Source organism: Hylobates moloch, unplaced genomic scaffold (assembly GCF_009828535.3).
Source record: "Hylobates moloch isolate HMO894 unplaced genomic scaffold, HMol_V3 SCAFFOLD_22, whole genome shotgun sequence".
NCBI classification, from domain to species: domain Eukaryota; kingdom Metazoa; phylum Chordata; class Mammalia; order Primates; family Hylobatidae; genus Hylobates; species Hylobates moloch.
In genome coordinates this window covers 11,157,460-11,185,336 of record NW_026652297.1, presented here as the reverse complement: position 1 = coordinate 11,185,336, position 27,877 = coordinate 11,157,460, and the positions used below count along the sequence as shown (strand labels likewise).

Here is a 27,877-nt window from a genome sequence, read left to right as displayed (position 1 = left end):
TAACCAAAAAAGGTCATCTCTTACCACTGCTAGTTAGAATGAAAGGCTGGGTTGGATGAACAGCAATACAGCGAATGTAGTCTGAGTGTGCTTCAAACATATGAACTCTCTCCAGAGTATTGTAATTGAACACTCTAATCTGCATGTCATCCTAGAAACAGAAATTTTAAAACCATCATCCCTGTTATCAAGTAAATTATACAAAAAAACTATATCACAGGCTCAAAGAATAAAGTCTATGCTTCAAAACATTGCTGCAATTAACAAAACAAATCGGGAATCAAAATCCTGCAACAAATTTACATAATCATTGACCAATTCAGAAAATGGGAATAGAGATTCATATTAATTACTTACCGCTCCTGTCACAACCCAATTCTTCCTTGCAACAAACTTTGCAGCTCGAACAGGAAGATCACATACTTCAAATGTCTTCACCAGTGTCTTTAAAATGTAACAAGAATACACAAATTGAGCTATAAGAAAATAAACCATAAAATCTACTCTGTTATATTTCAAACATCCAATTTTTAAGATCACTTCTCATTTTAATATATTCTCAGGCTAAAATATAAAAGCTCAACATTCAAATTTTTAATAAAGACCAACTATCTTTTAATAGATTCAAAATTACAACACTTTTTAAAAGATAAGAGAAAAGAAATATCCACAAGATGGTATTCCAGATCCTCTGTGCTCTAGCACTTCCCTCCCTTTTCTAGCTTCACCTTTGGCTACTCCCAGCCTCACCTCTGCTCTTGTTCTCTCTGCCTTGAAAATCCACCCATGGAAACTTGTACTTCCCTTTCATAATGTAGCACCTCATAATTATGTTTAGTGCCAATCTTTCCTGCTAAGCTCTCCAAAGGCAGGAATATTTTTCACACTGTATAGGCAGAGGCTAGAACAGTGGCTGGCGCACAATTAGTGTGTAATAAGTATTTGTTGAATGAATTAGCTCTTAGTTTCTTTTTCTTTCTTTTTTTTTTTTGAGACAGTCTCACTCTGTCACCCAGGCTGAAGTGCAGTACAGTGGCACAATCTTGGCTCACTGCAACCTCCATCTCCCAGGTTCAAGTGATTCTCATGCTTCAGTTACCCAAGTAGCTGGGATTACAGGTGTGCGCCACCATGCCAAGCAAATTTTCGTATTTTTCGTACAGACGGGGTTTCACCATGTTGGCCAGGGTGGCTTCGAACTCCTGGCCTCAAGTGATCCACCCATCTCAGCCTCCCAAGTGCTGGGATTACAGGCGTGAGCCACTGCACCTAGTCAGTCTTTTTGAAATTGAAACCCATAAAAGTGACTCATGAATAAGGTACGATTCTTTTGCATGCTTTAGCAATATGATTCCATACAAATGTTATTATTTCTTTTTAATAAAATATGAAAACACAGTGACTTATATGTTCCTCCGAGCTGCTCAGAATGGAATTATACACATAGGATACAGGTAGAGACCCTCCTAGAAAGAGCAGAGATAATGGTACCTCTTTGTTCTCCTTCTTTGATGCCTGTTCTTAAAAGTCTGAAAGTCAAACTATCATTTTCCAATCCTTTTTTGTATCAGAGAGCAAAAATGAAATAACTAAGAAACACAAAATAATCTTACTGATTGATTAACCATGTGCACTAAAAAAATAATAGGGACCGGTTCATAAGAACTGTCCTACTCTGACTTTTCAAGCCAGAGTTCAAAGATTCTTTAGACAAAGGCTGAATGAGTAGGCACTTCAACTCCAACCTGTAGAATCACTACCAGCTGACTATGATACAGACACTGAGAGTAGACAGAACATGCAATCTATAACACGGCAGAAAAATCCACAAAAGCTCATGAGGAGCCAACAAATCCAGGGATCTGCTGAGCAGTAAAAATAAAGCAGCTGCAGAACAAATAAGGTTCAACGCCATGTTAGGGGCTATGACTGATGCAAATAAAGAGTAAGAAAAGCTACACACGCAATACATACAAATACTCAACGTAGATTAGGAAAGCATAACTAATGACTAATACTTATATGGTACTTTATAGGTTTCATACACAATTTTATGTAATTTTATTTTATCTTGTTGACAATCCTGTGATGTAGGCAAGGCAATAATATCATCTCCACTTTAGATAAATAAAGAGGCTCAGCATGGTTAAAAGGCTTGCCTATATAATTTAATCAGCAAGTTGGCTTCAAATCCTAAAATACTATGTTTTTTAAACCACTCCATGTACCACCTCAAAGAATATATAGTATCTCCTTATTTGAAATTCAAGTACATCTAAAAACCGTTTTACTTCCAAAAACCTTTTCGGCTCGCTCAAGAATTTGCTCTCAATAAAGGAATGGTAAATACTGTTGGTGATATAAACACAGGGAAAACACAGGGAGAACCAAAGACAGATCAATCATTCAACAAAGACTTACTATCTACTAGGAGCCTGACAGTGTATCAGGTAGTGCCTCATGCACTGGACCAACAGTGGGAAATAAGATGAGGGTAATCCTTGCCCTCAAAGAACCTCCATTCTTAGAGGAAAGAAGGAAATTAAACATGAAATTACCACTGAGATGAATTATGAAAAGGGAAGCAGATGGTCCTGTCATAGGGCAGAAAAAGGTATAGAAGAGAAAAAGGAGGCAAAGTGGAAATGCAGATAAAGCAGAGATATATTACAATAAAGCCTAGAGAAAGATAAGAGAAGTACGCCTGGGCTTTAGAACATACCATGATCAAGTGATAGAGCTGAGAGATAGGTAAATGTAGTTGATAAGAGAGGAATCCCTAGGAATAATCAGAGAGAGAGGACACCAACATATCTGTTAAACATAGAATCAGAAATATTTTAAACATCTCAAGAACTAAACGGAAAGGAAAAAAAAAAACAGTTATTTGCATCAAAGCAAAAAGAATTCACAAGATAAAGATCTGAAATTGTAGAGAACACAAATACTGAACTAGTGATAAGTGAAATGCATATTATTCATTCGTTGAACAAATAATTATTGAGCATTTACCATGTGCCAGGTAATGTTATAGGTACTGAGATACAGCAGAAAACAAAATGTTAATTTGTATAAAATGTCACTGATGGACTATGATATGGTTTGGATTTGTATCCCCACCCAAATCTCATGTCGAATTGGAGGAAGGCCCTGGTGGGAGGTGATTGGATCACAGGGGTGGATTTCCCCCTTGCCGTTCTTGTGATAGTGACTTCTCATGAGATCTGATGGTTTAAAAGTGTGTGGCACTTCCCACTTCGCTCTCTCTCTCCTGCCATCATGTGAAGAAGGTGCTTGCTTCCCCTTCACCTGCTGCCAAGATTTTAAGTTTCCTGAGACCTCCCAGTCATGCTTCCTGTTAAGCCTGTGGAACTGTGAGTCAATTAAACCTCTTTCCTTCATAAATTACCCAGTCTCAGGTAGTTCTTTACAGCAGTGTGAGAACAGACTAATACAGGGTATGAGTTTAGTGTACAGTCATTTCTGTTTCATTACAGTGAGTATAAAAGTATAAAGGTGTTTTTAGGTTTACTCTGGCTTTGGTTCCTTGATCCTATTTTGCCATTTTAAATTCCTCAAATGCGAATTTTACCTGGATTTCAAGAACTTAACTTTGGACGTTAAGAATAATTACTATATAAGTAGACACAACTGTATGGTATAGTGCTAACTATATGCTTTGTACTCTTAAATACAGTCTAGGAGGACTGGAAAATATGAGATAAACTAATTTGAAGGATATGTTATTTACTCAGGTGAAAGAGAATGAGTCAAGCATTTAGGCAGACAATCTGTAAGATGTGTGTATAATAAAAAGCTGACTATAAATATTTCCCTGATATAATCTATATGGCTGAGTGAAAGATTTATCTGTATATCATTACATTGGGCATTTGGGAGAAAAATAGATTTAAAAATATCATTCTTAAGATAGAATATTCACTGAATGGAAAATTAACAATTAAATACTTTAGGAAGTGATTCTATAATACCATCAGTTTTCTCAATTTCAAAAAAGAGCTAATACTACCTAAGTCAGAGTTGTTATATTTAAATATTGTATATAACATACCCAGGACAGTTTCTCCTACAAAACTATCCCCTCATAAATGTTAGTTCCTTCATATTTAAAATACTTTGTACCAACTTGAAAAAGCAGTTTGCATATAGCTTCTGGATTCTGTTATAGTATTTCTTCTCTTTCATTATAAACACAGTCTAACACAGTATTTTATTTCTATTAAAGTCCTGAAAAATTCCTACCTGTGTTTCATGATTCCAAACACACACACTGCCATTGTAAAGACTTGCCAACATCCACGGCTCTGTAGGATGCAGATCCACACTCTTAACTCGATCAGATCTAGCAGTTAGCTTTCTTTTGATATCAAGTCGCAGAGGCTAAAAAGAAACATTAAAAAAATTAAATTGCTAAGCCAAATAAAATACGTTTGAGATTTTAACTAAATACAGTGCATGAATAGGCCTACAAAACAATTCAGTTACTATTTTGCTAAGCTTTTGAAACAGTTTCAAGTCTAAGCACTTATTTCTTCATTTACACATCAAAAAAATCAGAATATTTAACATTTTAAGATGTACAGCAGTAGTCTTCAAGCTTTTTGCTCTAAGGATTCCTTTATAGTCCTTAAACATTTTGAGGACCCCAAAGAGCTTTTGTTTATGTGAGTTTTAGCAATTGGCATTTTACCATGTTAAAAATTAAACCTGAGACAACTTTAAAATATTTATATATTAATTCATTTTCAAATAACAAAAATAAATCCAGTACATGTTAACTAAAATAACACGTTTTTATGAAAAATAACTATGTTTTCAAAAAAATTTGGTGAAAAGAGTGGCAATATTTTACATTTTGGCAAAACTCTTTATAATCTGAGTTAACAAAAGACAGATGGTTTCTCATTATCTGCTTCTGCCTTCAATATGTTGTGATATGTTGTTTTCGTTAATGTCTACAAAATAATGCCTGGTCTCACAGATACCTAGTTGGAAAGTGAGGAGTATCTTAATAGTTTTTTCATTACTTGAAATTCTTCGAAATTCAAGAAGTGGTAGTTTCTTAAAGGTTACTTGCAAGGTAAAATCTGAAACCATATCAATAAGCTGTTTATACTTTGTTACATTAAAATCCATTGGTTTAGTCCATACTTTGAATGGATCTTTCTCTCATGCATGTTTTTCTAACATTAAGCATCGGTCATTTGGAAAATGCTGGTTCACTGAATTATGCACATCTTCTAGATGCTAACAACATCATTATACTTTATCAAAAAAATTACACATTCACTAATTTCACCACCTACTTCAACTGATAAGCCTTTAAGCATTGGAAATCCATCAAGTTCAGTGAGTTTTTCAAAATTCGAACTTTCACTGGAAAGCTTTAATTTTATCATTGGCAACAAATACTGTCAGGGACCAGCCAATCTCTTTCAGGTTTTTAAAAAATGTCTACCAAATATTCAAGTCTGAATAAGCAGAGTTTCTCAGTCATTGTTTCAAGTAAAGCTCACAACTTAAAAATGGTACAAGTGTTTCCCCTTGAGACAACTACCATACTTCAGTATGCAGTAGAACTGCTTTATGCATACTCCCCATTTCACCACACAGAATTTAAAAGATGCATACTCAAGTGTGGAGAGGTAATAAAATTTTTACTGTTTCATCAATGACATTCTTAAGTGAAACTGACTTTTTAAAAAACTGTGTCACAATGAAGAATATACTAACAGTACAATTTGGTGTCACTTCACTAGCAGTTTTACCTTCTGCTACTTTTACACCATCAGTGCAAATATCAACATTGTGAAAGGTGCCAATAGCGTCTCACTGTTAAGAAAATAATTTTAATTTGTGGACCTCCTAAAAGAGTATTAGGGACTCTTAAGGAATCGCAGACCACATTTTGAGAACCTCTAATTCATAGAATTATCTAGTAAATAAATTTACTTTTTTTTTTTTTTTTGAGATGAAGTCTCGCTCTGTCGCCCAGGCTGGAGTGCAGTGGCACCGATCTCTGCTCACTGAAACCTCTACGTCCTGGGTTCAAGCGATTCTCCTGCCTCAGCCTCCCGAGTACCTGGGACTACAGGCGCATGCTACCATGCCCAGCTAATTTTTTGTATTTTCAGTAGAGAAGGGGTTTCACTGTGTTAGCCAGGATGGTTTCGATCTCCTGACCTTGTGATCCGCCCGCCTCGGCCTCCCAAAGTGCTAGGATTACAGGCGTGAGCTCCTGCGCCCGGCCAATAAATTTTAAATATTCGCAAATCACAATTTTGTGCCCAGGTCAACAGTGTCATATCAGGAAATATTCTGAAGAAGTGTTATTCATGAGGTCCTAGTAACCATAAGGCATAATATTGAGTTCTTTGGAGAAAAGTGGTAGATTATCTTGGCAAAAATACTAGTAAATGCTAGGTAACATAATATGTGATCAGTAAGGGTTATATCCCTGTGCATGATGGCCTTTGGTGTCAAATGGGAATGTCTGAAATATTTTAATGGATTTAAATTACAGAAACTTAATGATAATTGAAACAATTTAAAACAAAAATAAAAACATTCTCTCAAGTCAGAAAATATGAATAGTTTATAATAGCCTTTTCAAGCCAAATTCTTCCTTTGGATTACAGAACAGATAATTATTTGAATAACTATTTTCTCCATTCTCCAAAAAATGCCATTCTAGGAGAAAAGTTAATTCATTACATACAATGGTATCTTAGGGCAGTGGGCTTAATTCTGTCTAGGAGGCATGCTGAGAAAAGACTGATTTAAAATATATTTCCCCTTCAACAGGTCTTAAACACAACCTAAAAGCTCATTTGGCAAGTTGAGTTACTGTCAAATCAATAATTGCTGTGATCTTCTATGATGATCACGAATGGGACAGAAATTTAAGGTTATTTTTGAATACAAAAAGAAGATCTAGCAGAGATAACTTCCTGAGACAAAACACCTCACAATGCTTTTACTCATCTTTTTTGGGGATTTTTATCAAATTTGGGTCATTGACTACTTCAAGTCTTGTTCTATCCACGCCTCCTTCACTTTCAGCAACAACCTTTACCTCTTACATTAAAAGATCAGAGTTCTCTGGCTCTTCTCTTCAATTTCCTCAAAAATGTTTTCACTGTCATCAGTCCCTTCCTCTCTCCAATTTTCTACTTTCTTTCTTTCTTTTTTTTTTTGAGACAGAGTCTTGCTCTGTCGCTCAGGCTGGAGGGCAGTGGTGTGATCGCGGCTCACTGCAACCTCCACCTCCCAGGTTCAAGCGATTCTGCCTCAGCCTCCCGAGTAGCTGGGACTACAGGTGCCTGCCACCACATCCAGCTAATTTTTGTATTTTTAGAGACAGGGTTTCACCATATTGGCCAGGCTGGTCTCGAACTCCTCTCCTGACCTTGTGATCCACCCACCTCGGTCTCCCAGCTCCAATCTTCTACTTTCAAATCATCATCTTCACATTCCTTGCTAGTTCCCAAAATCAAGGCTTTTTACTTCATTTCTGAATTCTGCCCCATAAATTACTATTACAAATTTTAACTTCTTTTTAAATCTCTATGGAGTCAACAGGTATGAAGAGTCTATTATGTACCAGGCAGGAACTATGGTGAGGATTTTCATATAAGCCAGCATATCTCACAATTTTCCTCCAGTAATGAGGAAATTGGACACTTATAAATTGTGAACATTTTACTTTAAAATATTTTAAATTATTGATTATTGAGTAAAAGTGATGCTCCATAAGTTGGGCCAAGGAACTCTGAGCAACCCCAGTAAACCTCTACACACTCCCAAAGCACAAACCTCAGTTTAAAAAAGAACAGGCAGCCAGGCGTAGTGAGTCATGCCTATAATCTCAGCACTTTGGGAAGCCGAGGCGGGCGGATCACCTGAAGTCAGGAGTTTGAGACCAGCCTGGCCAACATGGTGAAACCCCATCTCTACTAAAAATACAAAAAAAAAAAAATAAAAAAAAATTAGCTGGACGTGGTAGCATGCGCCTGCAGTCCCAGCTACTCGGGGGGCTGAGGCTGGAGAATCACTTGAACCTGGGAGGTGGAGGTTGCAGTGAGCCATGATTGCACCACTGCACTCCAGCCTGGGCGACAGAGTGAGATTCTGTCAGGGAGGGAGGGAGGAAGGGAGGGAGGAAGGAAGGAAGGAAGGAAGGGGCAAGGGTTCTTGTGATAATATTTCTCCGAAGGAAGGAAGGAAGGAAGAAAGGAAGGAAGGAAAGAAAGAAAGAAAGAAACAGGCATGGGTTCTTGTGATAATATTTCTCCCAACAGTTAAGTGACTATTTTGAATAAGACAATGTACTAGGTACTTTGGGACAAAGATGATTAGGATGCTCACACTGTATCCTCAACTTTAAATATATCCCTCCATCTTCCAAAAGCTGGATGCATTTAGGACTCAGCTTAAATGCCACTGCCACCAGTAAGACCTTTCTAGTTACCCTAGCCTGAAGCATTCTTTCCTAGGGAATCCTATAGGATTTCATTTTAACTGTCCATGGTACACTTGTGTACACATCTTTTCTTGCTTTCTAGAGTAGATCCTCCTTAAAGCCAGGGTCACTGCTTATACATGTCTTTATCTCCAGATCACCTTGTATATTTGAGTATGGGGGTTTAAGGACAGATACCATAACACAAGACTAGAAAGCCATGATGGATTTAAATTTCAGTTCCACCACTCATTTCAGATGTGCAGTAGTGGGCAAATTTACTTAACCTCTTTCAAGTTTGACCTATGTAAAACAGGAATATTATTATTATCTACCTCTTTAGTGCTGTAAGAATTAAATTCAGAGTTAACCAGTTAGAGCAGTGCCGGACCTATAGTAACCACTTCACAAACATAAACTCTATCTCCCAGCTGCTGTGAGAATTAGGCAGCCATGTTTAGCAAAGTGCATGGCACACACTAAATACTCTATGGTAAATGTACAAATGAATAAATTCACGTTTTGTATTTTCCACAAAGGATTTAAAATATATAAAGAATGAAGGCAATATTTCATTATATAAATACACTGGTAAATGTAAAGATGGCAAAAGAAAATGAAATTAGGCAGATCCAAGAGCCTTTTCCAAAAACGTCCATTACTGCAACCACAGCAGACCCAAACTAGAGCAGGTAGTAATATGAAGTGCTCTAATTAAGAGGCTTGAGGTCTTGTTCAGGGACTGTAATCTGGGTGTCCAAGAAAGTCCACGGATGGTGCTAGCTTCAGCAGCACGTGCAGAGAGATTAGCGTGGCCCCTGCGCAAGTATGACACGCAAATTCGTGAAGCGTTCCATATTTTTAATAAAACAAATTAAAAAAAAATGAAGGTCCATGGATGGGGGGCGGTGTCTGTGAATGAATACACTAAATTTTATGCAAACATGTTTGTTTCTCTGTGCATTTTCTCTGGGAGTATTCCTTTTTCCTCTGTTTCTAGTTCCAACTTTGCCACAATTAACCTTGCAGAAACATAATTAAAAAAATTTTTTTTAACTGAAGATGAGGGACTTTATCCCTAGTGTCTTCAAGCTCCAAAATGTTTGATTCTGTGCTTCGTAACAAGTTTTTTTTTTTTTTGAGACGGAGTCTCGCTCTGTCCCAGGCTGGAGTGCAGTGGTGCGATCTCGGCTCACTGTAGCCTCCGCCTCCCGGGTTCAAGAGATTCTCCTGCCTCAGCCTCCCGAGTAGCTAGGACTACAGGCGCCCGCCACCACGCCCGGCTAATTTTTTTTTTTTTCATTTTCAATAGAGACGGAAGATATTCTTACACTATTGTTTTCTTTCCTTATTATTATAACACTCTTCTGCAAACTAGTCTAGGGCATTTTTTAGGGTTATGGTGATAATAACAAAGTGCTCTAACAATTACTATTCTTACCAGCCACTGGATTTGCAAATGCATAAAAGCACACCAGCCAGTGTTATAAACAGCACCCCCTTCCTCCCAACCCTTCTTCTCCCCTTAGAAACCTAACAGCTGAGATATCAAAGCATTTGAAATTCCATTTTTGACTCCATATACATTTGTTTTTGGCTTCTTTGCTTGTTTATAGTTTGTAGCCAGCACACGCTATCCCCGAAATAAGCCCAACAGGAGTGCAGATTAACTACCACCGTTTTAAAGGCAAACTTCAGTTTTACCAAAGCCTCCTACGGAGTTCAACATATTCGGCCTCTATGTTTCCCTACACCACCGATCCCGCTGCAGACTGCAGGAGCTCTGGCAAGCGCCACAAGCGCCCGGGGAGACAGAACCCCTCACTAGCAGGCATTGCCTCCCCAAATCACCCCGGTCCCCTGGGCCCCACCGCCTTCTCCCTTCCTGGAATCAACCTGGACCAAGACCCCGCAAGGCCTGAGGCGGCGGCCGCAGCGGGAGCCCAGACCACTGCTTACCGCGGCCCTCAGTCCAGAAGCTCCAGGAATCGGCAGTAACCTGTGGGACCCCGCTCCCTTCTATGGGGTCTGGACCTACCATGGCTGTGTCGGTCCTATCCCGGGAACCCTCGTTTGTTACCGGCTACTCAGGCCCTGAGAGAAACCCACCGATCCACTGACCGTCAGACTGACTGACGTGGAACTTCCGGGAGCCGATTCTCGCGATAGTCAGAGGCCAGGGCCGGAGCGCCTGCGCAAACGGCACGCAGGACCGTCCTTTCCCAAGTCCCGCCCCAGTTTCCTAGGCAACGTGGCCTTCCAGACTGCTGGTAGTGGACCTGAGGCCGCCGGGAAGGAGGGGTGTGGCCTAGACCACTGAGGGCCGTGTCCTGGTGCCGCTGAGCTTGGACCCTGACCAGAAGATAGAGATTGAAAAGATGAGGAAAACGAAGTGCCTAATCCCCGCTGGACGCTAACTGCAGGGCAAGCTCCCCAGTGCTGTAGTTGTGTTTCGGAGGCCGAGAACCGCTTCGGGCTTTCTCGGAGTCTGGCCTTAGAGGGGGGAACGGCGAGGGAGAAGGCGAAACGAGTCTCCAGTGTGTTCTTGGGGCCTGGTGCGAGGCCCAGAGAGTTCTCTGCAGGCCCTGGCCCGGGCACTGATTAAGGCTGCGAAGAGAAGCACCGGGCTGCGGGCTTAGTTAGCTTCAGGCTTCTGAAGTCAGAGGGAGGGCTGAGAGCTTCCACTTCTGGAGCTTCCCGGGAGACGGCAACTACCCAACCGTGTGTGTGTGTGTTTGTGTATGTGTCTTTTGTTGAGCATCGGCTGGCTGTGTTATTCATTCAACAAATATTTATCGATCTTCAGCAGTGTGCCAGACATACCTTCCTCTCAAATCTTCACATCAAACCTGAATTACCTCCATTTAATGATGAGGAAACTGGGCTCAAGGAAGTTAAGTGTTCCAGCCAAGACTGCATAGTAAGTGGTAGATAAAACCTCAAAGTTGGGCTGGGCGCAGTGGCTCGCGCCTGTAATCCCAGCACTTTGGGAGGCCGAAACGGGTGGATCACCTGAGGTCAGGAGTTCGAGACCAGCCTGGCCAACATGGTGAAACCCCGTCTCTACTAAAAATACAAAATTACCCGGGCGTGGTGGCGGGCGCCTGTAATCCAAGCTGTTCCAGAGTCTGAGACAGGAGAATTGCTTAGAACCCAGGAGGTGGAGGTTGCCGTGAGCTCAGATCGCGCCACTGCACTCCAGCCTGGGCAACAGAGCAAGACTCTGCCTCAAAACAAAAAACCTCAAAGTTTGTGCTCTTTCTACTACATGAAAATATCTCTTCATTAATGTGGCTGAATTCTAAGGGCCTGTGCCATAGGGGTTACACTACACAATAAAGTTCGAGAACACTTGCCTATCACAGACACTGCACATCTGTATTTCCTTTTTTTTTTTTTTTTAAAGAAAACATATGGACCATATAAAACTTGCCCTCTGGTTACACGTACAAACGTGTATCTTTAACTTGAGAGAAATCTTAAAGTCTTTTCAGACCTCCAGATTTTCAGAAAGGCAAAAAGAAAAATTATATATTTGTGTGTGTAGATAATCAGAGGGAGATGATTTTGCACGAAATTATTTGGCTTTAGTAGGAGCCTTGAGCTAATGTGACTCTCTTCATGGGCCTCAGTTTTCATCATCTTAAAAAAAATCCAGCTACATGGTTTCTAAAGATCCTTCCATTTTTTTCTTTTTTTTTTATGTTTCTGTGGCATTCAATAGTGGAAAAAAGAGTCTGGAACTGGAGGTTAGTGCCAGCAGTGTGATTTTATGTAAATTGCGACTAATAATTCTAATAATTGCATACCTTGCTTACTCTATGGAGTGACAGGATCCTGAGTTGAAAAAATTATATGAACTATACATGATTTGCTTGAATAGTGGAACTTTCAATATTTCTTATTCCTGGATACTCTTGCACTGGAGAGAGTATTTTTGGATTTGGCACAGTACTAAGTAATACAAAATAAAATGATGTATCTCTATTGTCAAGGGGTTCAGCTGGGAATACTTAAATCTTTGTATACCACTGGGCATCTAAGGGTCTACCTAGCTGGTGTTGTGGGCCTGAACCCCCAAGTGTCATTCTTACTTGGACAATATCTTTTCTCATGTTTTCCACTGCAATTAGCCAAAATTAAGTCCTGCAATTGTAGACTGTAAATTCACTCTTTTAACCATTACATACTGAATGTGTCCTATATACAAAGCACTATACTAGGTGCTGCCTTAAGATATTACCCATAGAATTTGGTGTTGGATTTTGGTTGAAATAAATTTTAAAGAAATAAAATTCTTAAATAGGAACTAATACATAACATTAAATATACAGGTGTATTTCACTATGTGTTCGACTGTGGGTTTAAATTAAAATCTTTTGTTTACTTGGTTTAGAGGAGACTGGAAGGTAGGAAAAATAACCGTTGGGAAGAAAAGAAATATAGACAAGCTTAGCAGATTGGTAAAGGGTTTCCCAAGAGGTTGACTGCAATTGATTAACAGATCTTAAAGTCTTATCTAGTCAATTTCTATGATAGCTATTTCAGCCCTGCCTTTTTGCAGCAGCTGGGAGAATTCCAGGTGGGAATTCAGGTTGCAGTGCCTCTGTAAGTACCCTATATACACCCTTCCCTTCCCACCCTATTCCTACCTCTTCATAAGAAGTTGAGGAAAATAATTCCTTGAGAAAGGTTTTTTTGTTTATTATTTTATTTTATTTTATTTGTATTTATTTATCTTGAGATGGAGTCTCACATTGTCACCCAGGCTGGAGTGCAGTGGCGCCATCTCGGCTCACTGTAACCTCCACCTCCCGGGTTCAAGCGATTCCCCTGCCTCAGTCTCCCCAGTAGCTGGGACTACAGGTGTACGCCACCACGCCCGGCTGATTTTTGTAGTTTTAGAAGAGATGGGATTTCACCATGTTGGCCAGGCTGATCTTGAATGCCTGACCCTAGGTGATCTGCCTGCCTCCACCTCCCAAAGTGCTGGGATTACAGGCTTGAGCCACCACACCCAGCCTTGTTTATTATTTTTAAATACATGTGTTATCACTTAGCTAAGTGGTAAGTACTAACATGAATAGGAACCTAGTTTCTCCTTTCAAAGGGGTTACAGTTTATAAGCAGGAAAGGTTATTTATGCACAAATAATTGAATACCAGGCAGAATATGAGTACCTTCTGAGAGAAGTACCAATAAAATACTCTGAAGATAAAATATCCAGCTGAGGAGATAAGTTTCATAAAGGAGGTAGAATCTGAGGTGGACTTTGAGGTGAAGAGTATACGGCATGTTTGAGAACCAAAAAAGGTCCAATTTGTTTGGAGAATGGTATTCATTTAGAAGAACAGTGAGGGAGAAGGTTGAAGAGGAAGGTTGGGGCTAGAACCTGAAGATTTTTAAATCAGGAGAAATTGAGCCTTGAGTCAAGTAGTTGGGACTTACTGGGCCAGAAAGGAAACCTGTTTATATCTGTACTCTAGATGATTTGTCTTTTGTTGATGTGTATGACACATTAAAAGAAGTTGAAACAGACTATACAAGTTTGGTGGAAGTGAGTGTGGAAATAACAGTAATAAGGAAAAAATTTTATTAAATGCCCACTATGTACCTACCTGCCATCGGAATATGTACTTTGCATACTGCAATTCATAAAGTAATACTAAAAGATAGGCATTATTTTCTCCAATTTATAGATGAAAAACAGAGGCCTAAATTGTTTAAATAGTATACCTCATGCCACGTTGCTCATGACTGACAGACCTGAGATATGAACCTAAGTTATATTTAATGATATTAACATCTTTTTTTTACTGGATTGTAATTTCTCCTTTTTTCCCTGAGAAGCTAGAATCAACTGGATACACAAATGTGTTTGTTAAATTGAGGGAGTGGGAGGCATTCTATTGCTGATGTTTTTAATCTAATGAACCCAGAAGAATATCTTTAATCAGAGGAAGATGTGGAGCCAGTGAATGATAGTGGAGCAAATGAAGCAACAATCAGAGAAAGAGAATCAGGAAAGAAGAACAAGTGAAAGAAAAAGAAGTGGAGTCAGTGTAGGAACAATCAGAGTAAGAGACCCAGAATAACTTTATGTCACAGAAGGAAAAGAAAGGGAAAATCTGACTGGGTAACTAGCATCTTGATAGCTTTAGAGAATTTAAGGAGGCTTAGTATTTGCAAAAACTATTGCCAATGAAATAAATGATTGTGAGGACACTATCAGCCTTCAAAAAAGTTGAGTAATGCTAGGGAAGGCAAGTTTACAAAGGGGTTAGAAGTTATTGGATGATAAAAAGTAGAGGTCATCAGTATAAACTATTTTACCAAGTGATTAGTGAAGAAAGGCAAATGTTGATGTGAGAGGTGTCTCACTGTAAGTGGGTTGACTGTTCCTGCATTTAGGGCATGCTTGATTTAATTATGATAGGGCTCCAAATGGATGCAGGCCACTAAATGGACCTTTGTAGTGTGAGTAGGAACTAGCCAGGTAAATGTCAAGAGAGTATATCTAGAGCATTTGACTTTTCCAGAGAGCTAAGAATAGTTTAGCATGCCTGGGCCAGAGAGTAAGAAGGGGGAGGACTGAGAAATGGTACTAGAAAGATAAATGAGATTCAGATTCTGAAGATCCATGATAGCCAGTTAAAGGAGTCTGGACTTTATCCTGTAGGCTCTGGGAAACCATTTAAGAATGTTAAGTAGGGTAATCTTCATGCTTCATTACTGATACATCATCACATGTCAGTTACTTTTCCTGTTAGAGGAAATGTTAAGATTATCAGCCTGATTTCTGTATGAGGTGAATGAAAGCGAAAGTTTTGACCACATAGTCAAATAGCAGCCAGCAGCAGACGAAATTGAGTTGGAGAACCACTGAGCTGTCTTCCAAGAAAAATGGAGTTTGTGGTTGCCCAACACTTAGAGGTAAATGTTGGACTGACTGCAAAAGCATTGACCAACCACAATGTGCTGTACACTTCATGTGACTAGCTTCTAAACATTTTAAATTTGTTAAATTTACTCCATGGGAGTTTGCTGTAGGATTCCAGATGCAGAGGATGTTAACTTTTGTTTACCTGAAAGTGTAAAAATACAGATTATTAGTAATGTGTTTGACTTGTGTTAATTTTAACTTAAAAATTACATTAACGTATGTTTTTCTAATGAACATTTTTAGAGGAGTCAAAGTTTAAAGTGAGCTTTGAATGAAACAAAGGAGGTGATTTCATAGATGGGAATTGCTAGACATTGTAAATACGTCAGTAGACTGGGGAGTTTGTCAGTGACCTCCACAGTGCTCCATCTGCGGATTTGTTCTGTACCCCACTCTTCACTCATGGGGTACAGACCCCATGTAAGTCATGATCAGTGGGCTCTGGGTACTTCTTTGCCCCAGGGTTGTCAAGTGAAGTGAATCTCTGGGTCTTAGTTTTATTACCTACAAAATAATGGACAGCATTAGCTCCAAAGTCTCCTCCTGTTGTAAGCTTTTTTATACTTTTGAGTCTGTGATTCTATGTTCTTGTCAAACGAAGTGGATGAGGGGAGTGGCTGCAGGATGTTTTAATGGGCATTTGTCTTTACTTAAGTCATGTGCCAGTGTAGTAGCATTTCCCACATCTTTCATAGCATGCATTGTTCTTTTTCTCTGGAAGCCACCTTCCATCAGCAAATTTTTGTTGAGATTGCGTTATGCTTGGAACAATGCTCTACAAACCTGAGGCTCCTGGGGCTCAGGACAAAGGAGCCTGGTAGGCATGAGGGGACAAGGAATACAGGCCCAAGTGTGCCTGGTATGTAGAGGTCCCAGGTGAACATTCTGTCATCCAATGTTTAACTTTCTTTCTAGGAAAAAGATTTCACAAAGTTTTATATAAGCAAGTAGATAGGTTTAGAGTAATTATGTTTCCTTAAGAATTATGTCCTTGGAAATGACAGTGCTGCATATAAATAAATGAATAGTAATGATGAATTGCCTGAATATCTGGCATATAGCAGTTACCTTTAAATTAATTGAAAAAAATTTAATGTAAAAGTGAAATATCTGGAGTGACAAGGCACTGCACAGTGTGATTTTCATCAAATTGCTTTATTCCTCTTTCTTCTAAAGCATTTGTCAGTTCAAGTTGATCTAAGGGCATTACTGAATTTGAATTCAAATGTACTCCAAGTCCCAAGGTTTAAAAATGAATTCATTGGGCTCTTAACTCGTGATATGCTTTTGTATCTGAAGATGATAATCCAAAACATATTGAGTAGCACTACGACAAGACTTTTCATTTGATGTCAAAGCAACTTCACATTGATAGTGTTTGATATATTCACTAAAATCCAAATAAAGCTATTGTCTCTAGGAAGAAGAAATTGTTTCTTTAGCTAAATATGGCCATACTTTGGTGCATCTGACACTGACAATGAATATAGATATAACTCTATCCTAAAAGGGTTTATATATAAAGTGTAACATTCACTTTATATACATACATATAGATAGACGAATAGACATAAAGTAATATCTGAAAGAAGTAGAAGATTCCAAGTGATTTTATTTGTATTTTCTATTATAAATATATACTGTGTAATAAAGAAACAAAGTTATTTATTTTTTGAGATGAAGTCTCGCTCTATCACTCAGGCTGGAGTGCAGTGGCGCGATCTCGGTTCACTACAACCTCTGCCTCCCAGGTTCAAGCAATTCTTCTGCCTCAGCCTCCCGAGTAGCTGGGAGTACAGGCGTGTGCCTCCACGCCTGGCTAGTATTTTTTTTTGTATTTTTAGTAGAGACAGGGTTTCACCATATTGGCCATGCTGCTCTTGAACTCCTGACCTTGTGATCCGCCCACCTCAGCCTCCCAAAGTGCTGAGATTAAAGGCGTGAGCCACCATGTCCCACCAGAAACAAAGTTATTTTAAGCAAACAAAATGTACCAAAGGACCTTGCCATTTTGAAGAAAGCTTATTTTAAATCTGCCCACAGCAAAGAAATACCTCTTATTTTCTGCGTAAATCTAGATTCTCATTTTATAAAGCCCACTAGGATGAAACGAAATGATATAGTCATATTCAGGAATGAACAGTCCACCAAAAGAGAATATGCAATTTCTGTCTCAGTGTTTCAAGGGAACTCAGAACTAGGTTCTGAGAAAAAAATGGATTTTATGGTAAGGGGTATTCCTGGTAGAACTAGACAAGAAAGCAGCATTATTGAAAGGTTTAAAGTTGAAAGGGGAATCATAAGGCAGATGATCCGGGAGCAGAAGGTTGAGAGCTGTTAAGGATTCTGGTGGAAGGGCTGTAAGCAGGGCTCATATTCAGTTAGTAGGTACTAGTATTGCCAATGCATGTATTAAAATATGGAAATACTTGTTGCTAAATAGCCTCTGCCTTGAATATCTGCATTATCCTAGCTGATCAGGTTCCTCCCCTGGGGCTTTTCCACAATCCAGCCACTAAAGTGTTTAACAATTTATACACAGGGGGTCCCCAGGATCTTGATCCTATGCAGCAGCCAGGATCTGGACTTACATTAGGTGTCTTTTCCAATTGATGTGTACTGGTACTTAGCATTATTAAATATTTTGAATGTCAACCCTGCTGGTAAGGAATAAGGAACTGGTCCTTGATGTATCAAGTAATGAGGAGTCAAGGAAAGGAGAAAGCAGGTATTTTCCACCAACAAGCTATATTCACAGCAGGGAAAATTTTAAGGTAGGGCTGGATGGTCTCTGTCAGCCACCTCCCACCTCTCAGGTACCCTCTCATCCCTTTTCACCAACTCTGTGTGCCATAGCAGGGCCTTGTTCTACAACTTTCTCAAACATGGGTCTGATTAACTTATGACCTTATCCATTACTCTTAAAATGCAAGCAACGTGGATTTTTCAAGCCTCTCCCAGAGTGTCCAGAACTTTATAGGGGATCACAGACTAAGAACAGGGACCAAATTTGTTCTTGAGTGGCACTCTTTGTTGTTGTAAATTCTAGGTTAGCATTAATTTTCTTTGACCACATTAAACCTGTATCAGTCTACCCTTTGCTGACACGCTGTTAAGCAGCCAATTGTTAATTGCTCCTTTGAAGAGAATTTTCTCTGACTGTTTTAAGATTTTCTCTTTATCTTAGGTTTCTGCACTTTCATAACCAGTTGTCTAAGCATGAGTTTCATCTTTTCTGCATGGAATTGACTGAGTCTTAAATCTGTGAATTGGTGTCTTATCAGTTACAAAAAATTCTCAAGCTCTATCCTATTCTCTTATCCACTGCTTCCTGGCATGCCAATGTTAGAACTTTGTACTATATTCTCCTATATTCTCCACATCTTGTATATGTGGTTATTTTTTTCCTCTCAGTACTTACTGCATTCTGTGCGTGGTCTTCTGACCCCACCTCCTCAACCGGCCCTCCAGTTCATTATTTCTCTCTTATACAGGTATTGGCAATATGTTGCAAATATGATTGTTGAGTTTTTATTTCAGTTACTATGTTTTTGTTTTTAGTTTCATTTCTTTTCAGACATGATATGTGACTTTTTATAGTCTACTATAGTTAATTTCAAGGTTGCCATTCATTTCTATAAACATCGTAAGCATAATTGTTTTTTAATCCAGGTCTAATAGCTGAAGCCTGTGTGGGTCTATTCCTTCTCTCTGTTGTTTGGCTGGTTCTTATTCCCTTGGTTATTTGTTATCTTTGACTAGATAACTGGCAATTGTCCTCAAATTATTTAGGAGGATACTCTGAAACCTAGTTTGGGTGTGTCCTCTTCTAGAGAGGCTTTATTTTGTTTTTGTCAGGCACCTGGGGACAACAGTTGAGATCTCCTCACAGCACATGCATGGCTTAAAGTCTGGCTCACGGAGGCTAAGTGTACCCATGGTACAAAGCCATAAGAATTTGGTCTATGGCCACAGCTTCTCAAGGACATTTTGTTCCTTTTTTTTCTTCTTCTTTGCTTAGTACCAAGGCAGTTTTCCTGCAGTCCTTTCAGGTTGAGGGGTAAGAGAGGCGAATTGAGGTCTGGTTTATCCTTAATTTGCTTGTGTATTAATTTGGGAAGAATACCCAGTAAGATTCTCCAGTTTCTGTGGGCCGCAGGTCTTGACTAGTATCCATTTTGCCTGTAGTGACTACAGCAGTATTGACAGATACTTCTAAGGATTTTGATCATTCAGTAGTCCTCTTACTATTTTGGTGGCAGGATTTTATCCAAATGTTGACCTGGAAGTTCTTAATTGTGTTTTCAAATATTTGATTATTTTAAGGTAGTGGTGTTTGTTTAAATATATGTTACCAGTATTTTTGTTGTTGTTTTCAGCAAGAGTGTTGATCTGAATAACCTAGCCTGCTATTGCCAGAAACCAGAAGCCTCTGAGGGAGTTTATAATTGAGTCTTAATAAAAGCATTTTAAAGATGAAAGACAATAACAGCGATAAGTTATTCTGATTTAGAGTAGATGAAAGAGGTCAAGGCTTAATTGGCAAGGAGCTGCATAATGGAATAGTAGCTACATTTTAAAAGGAAGTGAGACACAGGCCTTCCCAGTGCCCTGAAAATGGAACTCATCTTTGGGTGATGTGGGATAAAATTCTGACATACTTGGCAAGAATTTTTCTCATGTTTCTTCATATTCTCATTTTCTCGCAGCATCTCATGGCCTTGGCTCTCTAACAGCTTCTGTTCAATCACCTGTCTCAAATTCTGCCTCCATTCTCTCTCTCACTGCTCCCTCTCTCACCTGGATAAGAATATGAGTGAATGGTTCATAGCAGTCACTGGTATTCCCTGGTTAGAGCAGAATCTTCTCCCAAGGGGAGAAGTGTACATATGCACATTTTTTTCATACAATTTCTGGGGATACTTGCTGCCTTAGGAGATTGAGGAAAATTTCATGGAGAAGGAGACACTTAAGAATAGGCCAGAATCAAATGAGATATCTCATTTGAGAGAAATTAGACATCCCTTGAGTGAAGACATATACATGGCTAACAGGTATATGAAAAAATGCAAAGATACAGAGAATATTTGAAAATGCAAAAAAAAAAAGACAACAAATGCAAAAATACAGAGAATGGGAAACTCATATGTTGTTGGTAGGAATGTACATTATGAAAAACAGTATGGAGATTGCAAAAAAAACAAAAAAAACTAAAAATAGAGCTGCCACATGATCCAGCAATCCCACTACTCGGTATATATTCAAAGGAAAGGAGATCAGTATGTCAAGGAGACATCTGCACTCCATGTTTATTGCAGCATTATTTATAATGGCCAAGATGTGGAATCAACCTAACTGTCCATCAGCAGATGAATAGATAAAGAAAATGTGGTATATATACACAATGAAATACTAATCAGCCATAAAAAAGAAGAAAATTCTATAATTCGTGGCGACATGGGTGAATTTGGAGGACATTATGTAAAGTGAAATAAGCCAGGCAGAGAAAGACAAATACTACATGTTCTCACTCATATGTGGAAGCTAAAAATGTTTATCTAAAAAATGTAGAGAGGAGAATGGTAGTTACTAGAGACTAGGAAATATGAGGTATTGGGAGATAGCCAGAGGTTGGCTAGTGGATACAAAATTACAGCTAGATCGGAGGAATATAGTGTTCTATAGCACTGTAAGGTGATCATAATTAACAACATTTACTGTATATTTTCAAATAGCTAGAAGAGCAGATTTTGAGTGCTCCCAACACAAAGAAATGATAAATGTTTGAGGTGATGGATATGCTAATTACTGTGATTTGATAATTACACATTGTATACATGTATTGAAATATCACACTGTACCTCATAAATATGTACACTTATTAAATATCAATTAAAAATAATAAAAGTAAAAAAATGGGCCAGATTTCAGAAGGCAGAGATAATAATAGCAGTTGGCCATATTTCACAGAGTTTGGTGCTTTTCATTCAGCAACCCTGAAAGTATTCCCACTTATTTTTTTCTTTTAAATTTTTGTGGGTACATTGTAGGTGTATATATTTATGAGATACATGAGATGTTTTGATATAGGCATACAATATATAATAATCACATCATGGGCCAGGCGTGGTGGTTCAAGCCTCTAATCCTAGCACTTACGGAGGCCGAGGTGGGCGGATCACCAGGTCAGGAGACTGAGACCAGTCTGGCCAATAGGGTGAAACCCTGTCTCTACTAAAAATACAAAACAAAAACAAACAAAAAAGCCAGGCGTAGTGGCACATACCTGTAGTCACAGCTACTTGGAGGCTGAGGCAGGAGAATCACTTGAACCCGGGAGGCAGAGCTAGCAGTGAGCCAGGATCGCACCACTGCACTCCAGCCTGGGCGACAGAGCGAGGCTCCATCTCAAAAAAAAAAAAAAAAAAGACATAATGAAGAACGGAGTGTTCGTCCCCTCAAGCATTTATCCTTGTGTTACAAACGATCCAATTATACTCTTTAGTTATTTTCAAATATACAATTAAAAATTTTAAACTTTTAGGTTCAGAGGCATATGTGAAGGGTTGTTATATAGGTAAACTCATGTCATGGGGGTTTGTTGTATAGATTATTTCATCATCCAGATATTAATCTTAGTTCCCAGTGGTTATCTTTTCTGCTCCTCTCCCACCTCCCACCCTCCATACTCAAGTAGACTTCAGTGTCTTTTGTTCCCTTTTTTGCATTCATGGGTTCTCATCATTTAGCTCTCACTTATCAGTGAGAACATGTGGCATTTGGTTTTTTGTTCCTACATGAGTTTGCTAAGGATAATAGCCTCCAGCTACATCCATGTTCCCACAAAAGACAAAATTTCGTTCTTTTTTATGGCTGCATAGTATTCCATGGTGTATATGTACCACATTTTCTTTATCCAATCTGTCATTGATGGGCATTTAGGTTGTTGCCATGTCTTTGCTATTGTTAATAGTGCTGCAATAAACATTCATGTGCATGTGTCTTTATGGTAGAATGATTTATATTCCTCTGGGTATATACCCAATAATGGGATTGCTGAGTTGAATGGTTGTTCTGTTTTTAGCTCTTTGAGGAACCACCATATGGCTTTCCACAATGGTTGAACTAACTTACACTCCCACCAACAGTTTATGAGTATTCCCTTTATTCCACAACCTCTCCATCATCTGTTATTTTTTGACTTTTTAATAATGGCCATTCTGACTGGTGTGAGATGGTATCTCATTGTGGTTTTGATTTGCATTTCTCTAATGATCAGTGATGTTGAGCTTTTATTCATATGATTTTTGGCCACATGAATGTCTTCTTTTGAGCAGTGTCTGTTTGTGTCCTTTGCCCACTTTTTCATGTTTTTTTTTTTTCTTGTAAATTTGTTTAAGTTCCTTGTAGATTCTGGATATTAGACCTTTGTCAGATGGATAGATAGCAAAAATTTTCTCCCAGTCTGTAGGTTGCCTGTTTGCTCTGTACCGGTACCATGCTGTTTTGGTTACTGTAGCTCTATACTGTACTTTGAAGTCAAGTAACGTAATGCCTCCAGGTTTGTTCTTTTTGCTTAGGATTGCCTTGGCTATTGGGCTCTTATTTTGTTCCATATAAATTTTAAAATAGTTTTTTCTAGTCCTGTGAGGAATGTTGTTGGTAGTTTGATAGGATTAACATTGAATCTGTAAATAGCTTTGGGCAGTATGGCCGTTTTAATGATATTGATTCTTTCTATCCATGAGCATGGGATGATTTTCCCCATTTGTTTGTGTCTTCTTTGATTTCTTTGAGCAGTGTTTTGTAATTTTTATTGTAGAGATCTTTTACCTCCCTGGTTAGCTATATTCCTAGGTATTTTTTCTTTTTGTGGCAATTGTGAATGGGAGTGCCTTTCTGATTTGGCTCTTGGCTTGGCTGTTGTTGGTGTATAGGCATACTAGTTATTTTTTTTTTTTGATTTTTAATTTTTTTCTATTTCAAAAGTTTTTGGGCTTTGGGAGGCCGAGGCGGGCAGATTGCGAGGTCAGGAGATCGAGACCATGGTGAAACCCCGTCTCTACTAAAAATACAAAAAACTAGCCGGGCATGGTGGCGGGCACCTGTAGTCCCAGCTACTCGGAGAGGCTGAGGCAGGAGAATGGCGTGAACCCGGGAGGCGGAGCTTGCAGTGAGCCGAGATTGCGCCACTGCACTCCAGCCTGGGTGACAGAGCGAGACTCCGTCTCAAAAAAAAAAAAAAGTTTTTGGGGAACAGGTGGTTTTTTATTACATGGATAAGTTCTTTAATGGTAATTTCTGAGATTTTTGGTGCACCTGTCACATTAGCAGTGTACACTGTACCCAATGTGTAGTCTTTTACCCTGTACCCCCTCCCCACCTTCCCCCCAAGTCCCCAAAGTCCATCATATTATTATTATTATTATTTTGCATCCTCATAGCTTAGCTCCCACTTATAAGTGAGAACATATGATGTTCGGTTTTCCATTCCTGAGTTACTTCACTTAGAATAATGGTGTCCAGCTCCATCCAGATTGCTGCAAATGCCATTATTTTATTCCTTTTATGGCTGAGTAGTATTCCATGGTGCATATACACCACACTTTCTTTATCTACTTGTTGGTCGATGGGCATTTAGGCTGGTTCCATATTTTTGCCATTGTGAATTTTGCTACTATAAACACATGTGCGCAAGTGTCTTTTTCATATAATGACTTCTTTCCCTCTGGGTAGATATCCAGGAGTAGTGGGATTGCTGGATCACATGGTAGTTCTACTATTAATTCTTTGAAGAATCTACATACTGATTTTCATAGTGGTTGTACTAGTCTACATTCCCACCAGCAGTGTGAAAGTGTTCCCTTTTCACCACATCCACACCAACATCTATTATTTTTTGATTTTTAATTATGACCATTCTTGCAGGAGTAAGGTGGTATCTCATTGTGGTTTTAATTCACATTTCCCTGATAGTTAGTGATGTTGAGCATTTTTTCATATGTTTGTTGGCCATTTGTATATCTTCTTTTGAGAATTGTCTATTCATGTCCTTTGGCCACTTTTTGATGGAATTATTTGCTTTTTGTCCTGCTGATTTATTTGCATTCCTTTACTTCTTTGTTGGATACATATTTTGCAAATATTTTCTCCCATCTGTTGATTGTCTGTTTACTCTGATGATTATTTATTTTGCTGCGCAGAAGCTTTTTAGTTTAATTATGTCCCCTCTATTTATTTTTGTTTTTGTTGCACTTGCTTTTGGATTCTCGGTCATGAGCTCTTTGCCTAAGCCAACATCTTACCAATGTTGATGAATTTTACCAATGTTATCTTCTGGAATTTTTATGGTTTCTGGTCTTAGATTTAAGTCTTTGATCCATCTTGAATTGATTTTTGTATAAGGTGAGAGATGAAGATCCTGTTTCATTCTTCTACATGTGGCTTACCAATTATTCCAGCACCACTTGTTGAATAGGGTGTCCTTTCCCCACTTTATGTTTTTGTTTGCTTTGTCAAAGATCAGTTGGCTGTAAGTATTTGGCTTTATTTCTGGGTTCTCTTTCATTAGTCTACATGCCTATTTTTATAGCAGTTCCATGCTGTTTTGGTAATGATAGCATAGTAGTATAGTTTGAAGTTGGGTAATGTGACGCCTTCAGATCTGTTCCTTTTGCTTATTCTTGCTTTGGCTATGTGGGCTCTTTTTTGGTTCCATATGAATTTTAGGATATGCTTCACACAACTAATATTGCTTTTATTAGTTGTGTGAAGAATGATGTTGGTACTTTGATGGGAATTGCATTGAACCTGTAGATTGCTTTTGGCAGCATGGTCATTTTCACAATATTGATTCTACCCATCCATGAGCATGGGATGTGTTTACATTTGTTTGTGTCATTGATAATTTCTTTCAGCAGTGTTTTGGAATCTTCCTTGTAGAGATCTTTTACCTCCTTGGTTAGGTATATTCCTAAGTATTTTATTTTATTTTTTGCAGCTTTTGTAAAAAGGATAGAGATCCTGATTTGTTTCTCAGCTTGGTCATTGTTGGTGTATAGCAGTGCTACTGATATGTGTACATTGATTTTGTATCCTGAAACTACTGAATTCATTTATCAGACCTAGGAGCTTTTTGGATGAATCTTTAGGGTTTTCCAGCTATACAATCATATTATCAGCAAAAAGCAACAGTTTGACTTCGTCTTTACCAATTTAGATGCCTGTATTTCTTCCTCTTGTCTGATTGCTCTAGCTAGGACTTCCAGTACTATGTTGAATAGAAGTGGTGAAAGTCGGGGGCATTCCAAGATGGCTGAATAGGAACAGCTCCAATCTACAGCTCCCAGCATGATCAACACAGAAGATGGGTGATTTCTGCATTTCCAACTGAGGTACCTCGTTCATCCCAATGGGACTGGTTTGACAGTGGGTGTAGCCCATGGAGAGTGAGCTGAAGCAGGGCAGGGCATCTCCTCACCCAGGAAGCACAAGGGGTCAGGGGATTCCCCTTTCCTAGCCAAGGGAAGGGTGACAGACTACCTGGAAAAATGGGACACTTCCGCCCAAATACTGTGCTTTTCCCAAGGTCTTAGCAACCAGCAGACAAGGTGATTCTCTCCCATGCCTGTCTCAGCGGCTCCCACACCCACGGAGCCTTGTTCACTGCTAGCGCAGCAGTCTGAAATTGATCTGCAAGATGGCAGCCTGGCTGGGGGAGGGGCATCCACTATTGTTGAGGCTTGAGTAGGTAAACAAAGCAGCCAGGCAGCTCGAACTGGATGGAGCCCACCACAGCTCAACAAGGCCTACTGCCTCTAGACTCCTCCTCTGTGGGCAGGGCATAGCTGAACAAAAGGCAGCAGACAACTTCTGCAGACTTAAATGTCCCAGTCTGACAGCTCTGAAGAGAGCAGTTGTTCTCCCAGCACGGTGTTTGAGCTCTGAGAACAGACAGACTGCCTCCTTAAGTGGGTCCCTGACCCTCGTGCAGCCTAACTGGGAGAGATCTCCCAGTATAGGCCGACAGACACCTCATATAGGTGGCTACCCCTCTGGGACAAAGCTTCCAGAGGAAGGACCAGGCAGCAATATTTTCCATTTTGCAATATTTGCTGTTCTGCAGCCTCTGCTGGTGATACCCAGGCAAACACAGTCTGGAGTGGAACTCCAGCAAACTGCAACAGACCTGCAACTGAGGGACCTGACTGTTAGAAGGAAAACTAACAAACAGAAAGGAATAGCATCAACATCAACAAAAAGGTCATCTACACCAAAACCCTATTTGTGGGTCACCAACATCAAAGACCAAAGATAGGTAAAACCACAAAGATGGGGAGAAACCAAAGCAGGAAAGCTGAAAATTCTAAAAATCAGAGAACCTCTTCTCCTCCAAAGGATCGCAGCTCCTCGCCAGCAATGGAACAAAGCTGGACAGAGAATGACTTTGACGAGTTGACAGAAGTAGGCTTCAGAAGGTCAGTAATAACAAACTTCTCTGAGCTAAAGAAGGATGTTTGAACCCATCGCAAGGAAGCTAAAAACCTTGAAAAAAGATTAGATGAATGGCTAACTAGAATAAATAGTGTAGAGAAGACCTTAAATGACCTGATGGAGCTGAAAACCATGGCACGAGAACTTCGTGACCCATGCACAAGCTTCAATAGCCGATTTGATCAAGTGGAAGAAAGACTATTAGTGATTGAAGGTCAAATTAATGAAATAAAGCAAGAAGAGAAGTTTAGAGAAAAAAGAGTAAAAAGAAATGAACAAAGCCTCCAAGAAATATGGAACTATGTGAAAAGACCAAATCTACGTTTGGTTGGTGTACCTGAAAGTGATGGGGAGAATGGAACCAAGTTGGAAAACACTCTTCAGGATATTATCCAGGAGAACTTCCCCAACACAGCAAGGTAGGCCAACATTCCAATTCAGTAAATACAGAGAACACCACAAAGATACTGCTTGAGAAGAGCAACCCCAAGACACATAATTGTCAGATTCACCAAGGTTGAAATGAAGGAAAAAGTGTTTAGGACAGCCAGAGAGAAAGGTCGGGTTATCCACAAAGGGAAGCCCATCAGACTAACAGCAGATTGCTCAGCAGAAACCCTACAAGCCAGAAGAGAGTGGGGGCCAATATTCAACATTCTTAAAAGAATTTTCAACCCAGAATTTCATATCCAGCCAAACTAAGCTTCATAAATGAAGGAGAAATAAAATCCTTTACAGACAAGCAAATGCTGAGAGATTTTGTCACCACCAGGCCTGCCTTACAAGAGCTCCTGAAGGAAGCACTAAACATGGAAAGAAACAATCGGTACCAGCCACTGCAAAAACAGGCCGAATTGTAAAGACCATCAATGCTATGAAGAAACTGCATCAATTAATGGGCAAAATAACCAGTGAACATCGTAATGAAAGGATCAAATTCACACATAACAATATTAACT

At 39.2% G+C, this 27,877-nt stretch overlaps 1 protein-coding gene, 1 long non-coding RNA gene and 1 pseudogene across 3 annotated transcripts in view; 2 read left to right on the top strand and 1 right to left on the bottom strand.

Annotated features, from left to right (window-relative positions):
• COPB2 (COPI coat complex subunit beta 2) overlaps window positions 1-10,647 on the bottom strand; it is a 32,431-nt gene extending 21,784 nt beyond the window's left edge. The window contains exons 1-4 of the mRNA XM_032143620.2: window positions 10,521-10,647; window positions 4,264-4,401; window positions 358-444; window positions 25-151 (exon numbers count right to left, since the gene is read on the bottom strand). Coding sequence (XP_031999511.1) covers window positions 25-151; window positions 358-444; window positions 4,264-4,401; window positions 10,521-10,523 — 355 coding nt within the window. The 5' untranslated portion in view covers window positions 10,524-10,647. The remainder of the gene's footprint in view (window positions 1-24; window positions 152-357; window positions 445-4,263; window positions 4,402-10,520) is intronic.
• On the top strand, window positions 9,279-9,345 carry LOC116462157 (U6 spliceosomal RNA; annotated as a pseudogene).
• Window positions 10,648-11,288: 641 nt separating the features above from the next.
• LOC131382289 (uncharacterized) overlaps window positions 11,289-27,877 on the top strand; it is a 93,607-nt gene continuing 77,018 nt past the window's right edge. For both annotated transcript variants that reach the window (XR_009211605.1, XR_009211604.1), the window contains exon 1: window positions 11,289-11,402. This is a non-coding gene — a long non-coding RNA (uncharacterized LOC131382289). The remainder of the gene's footprint in view (window positions 11,403-27,877) is intronic.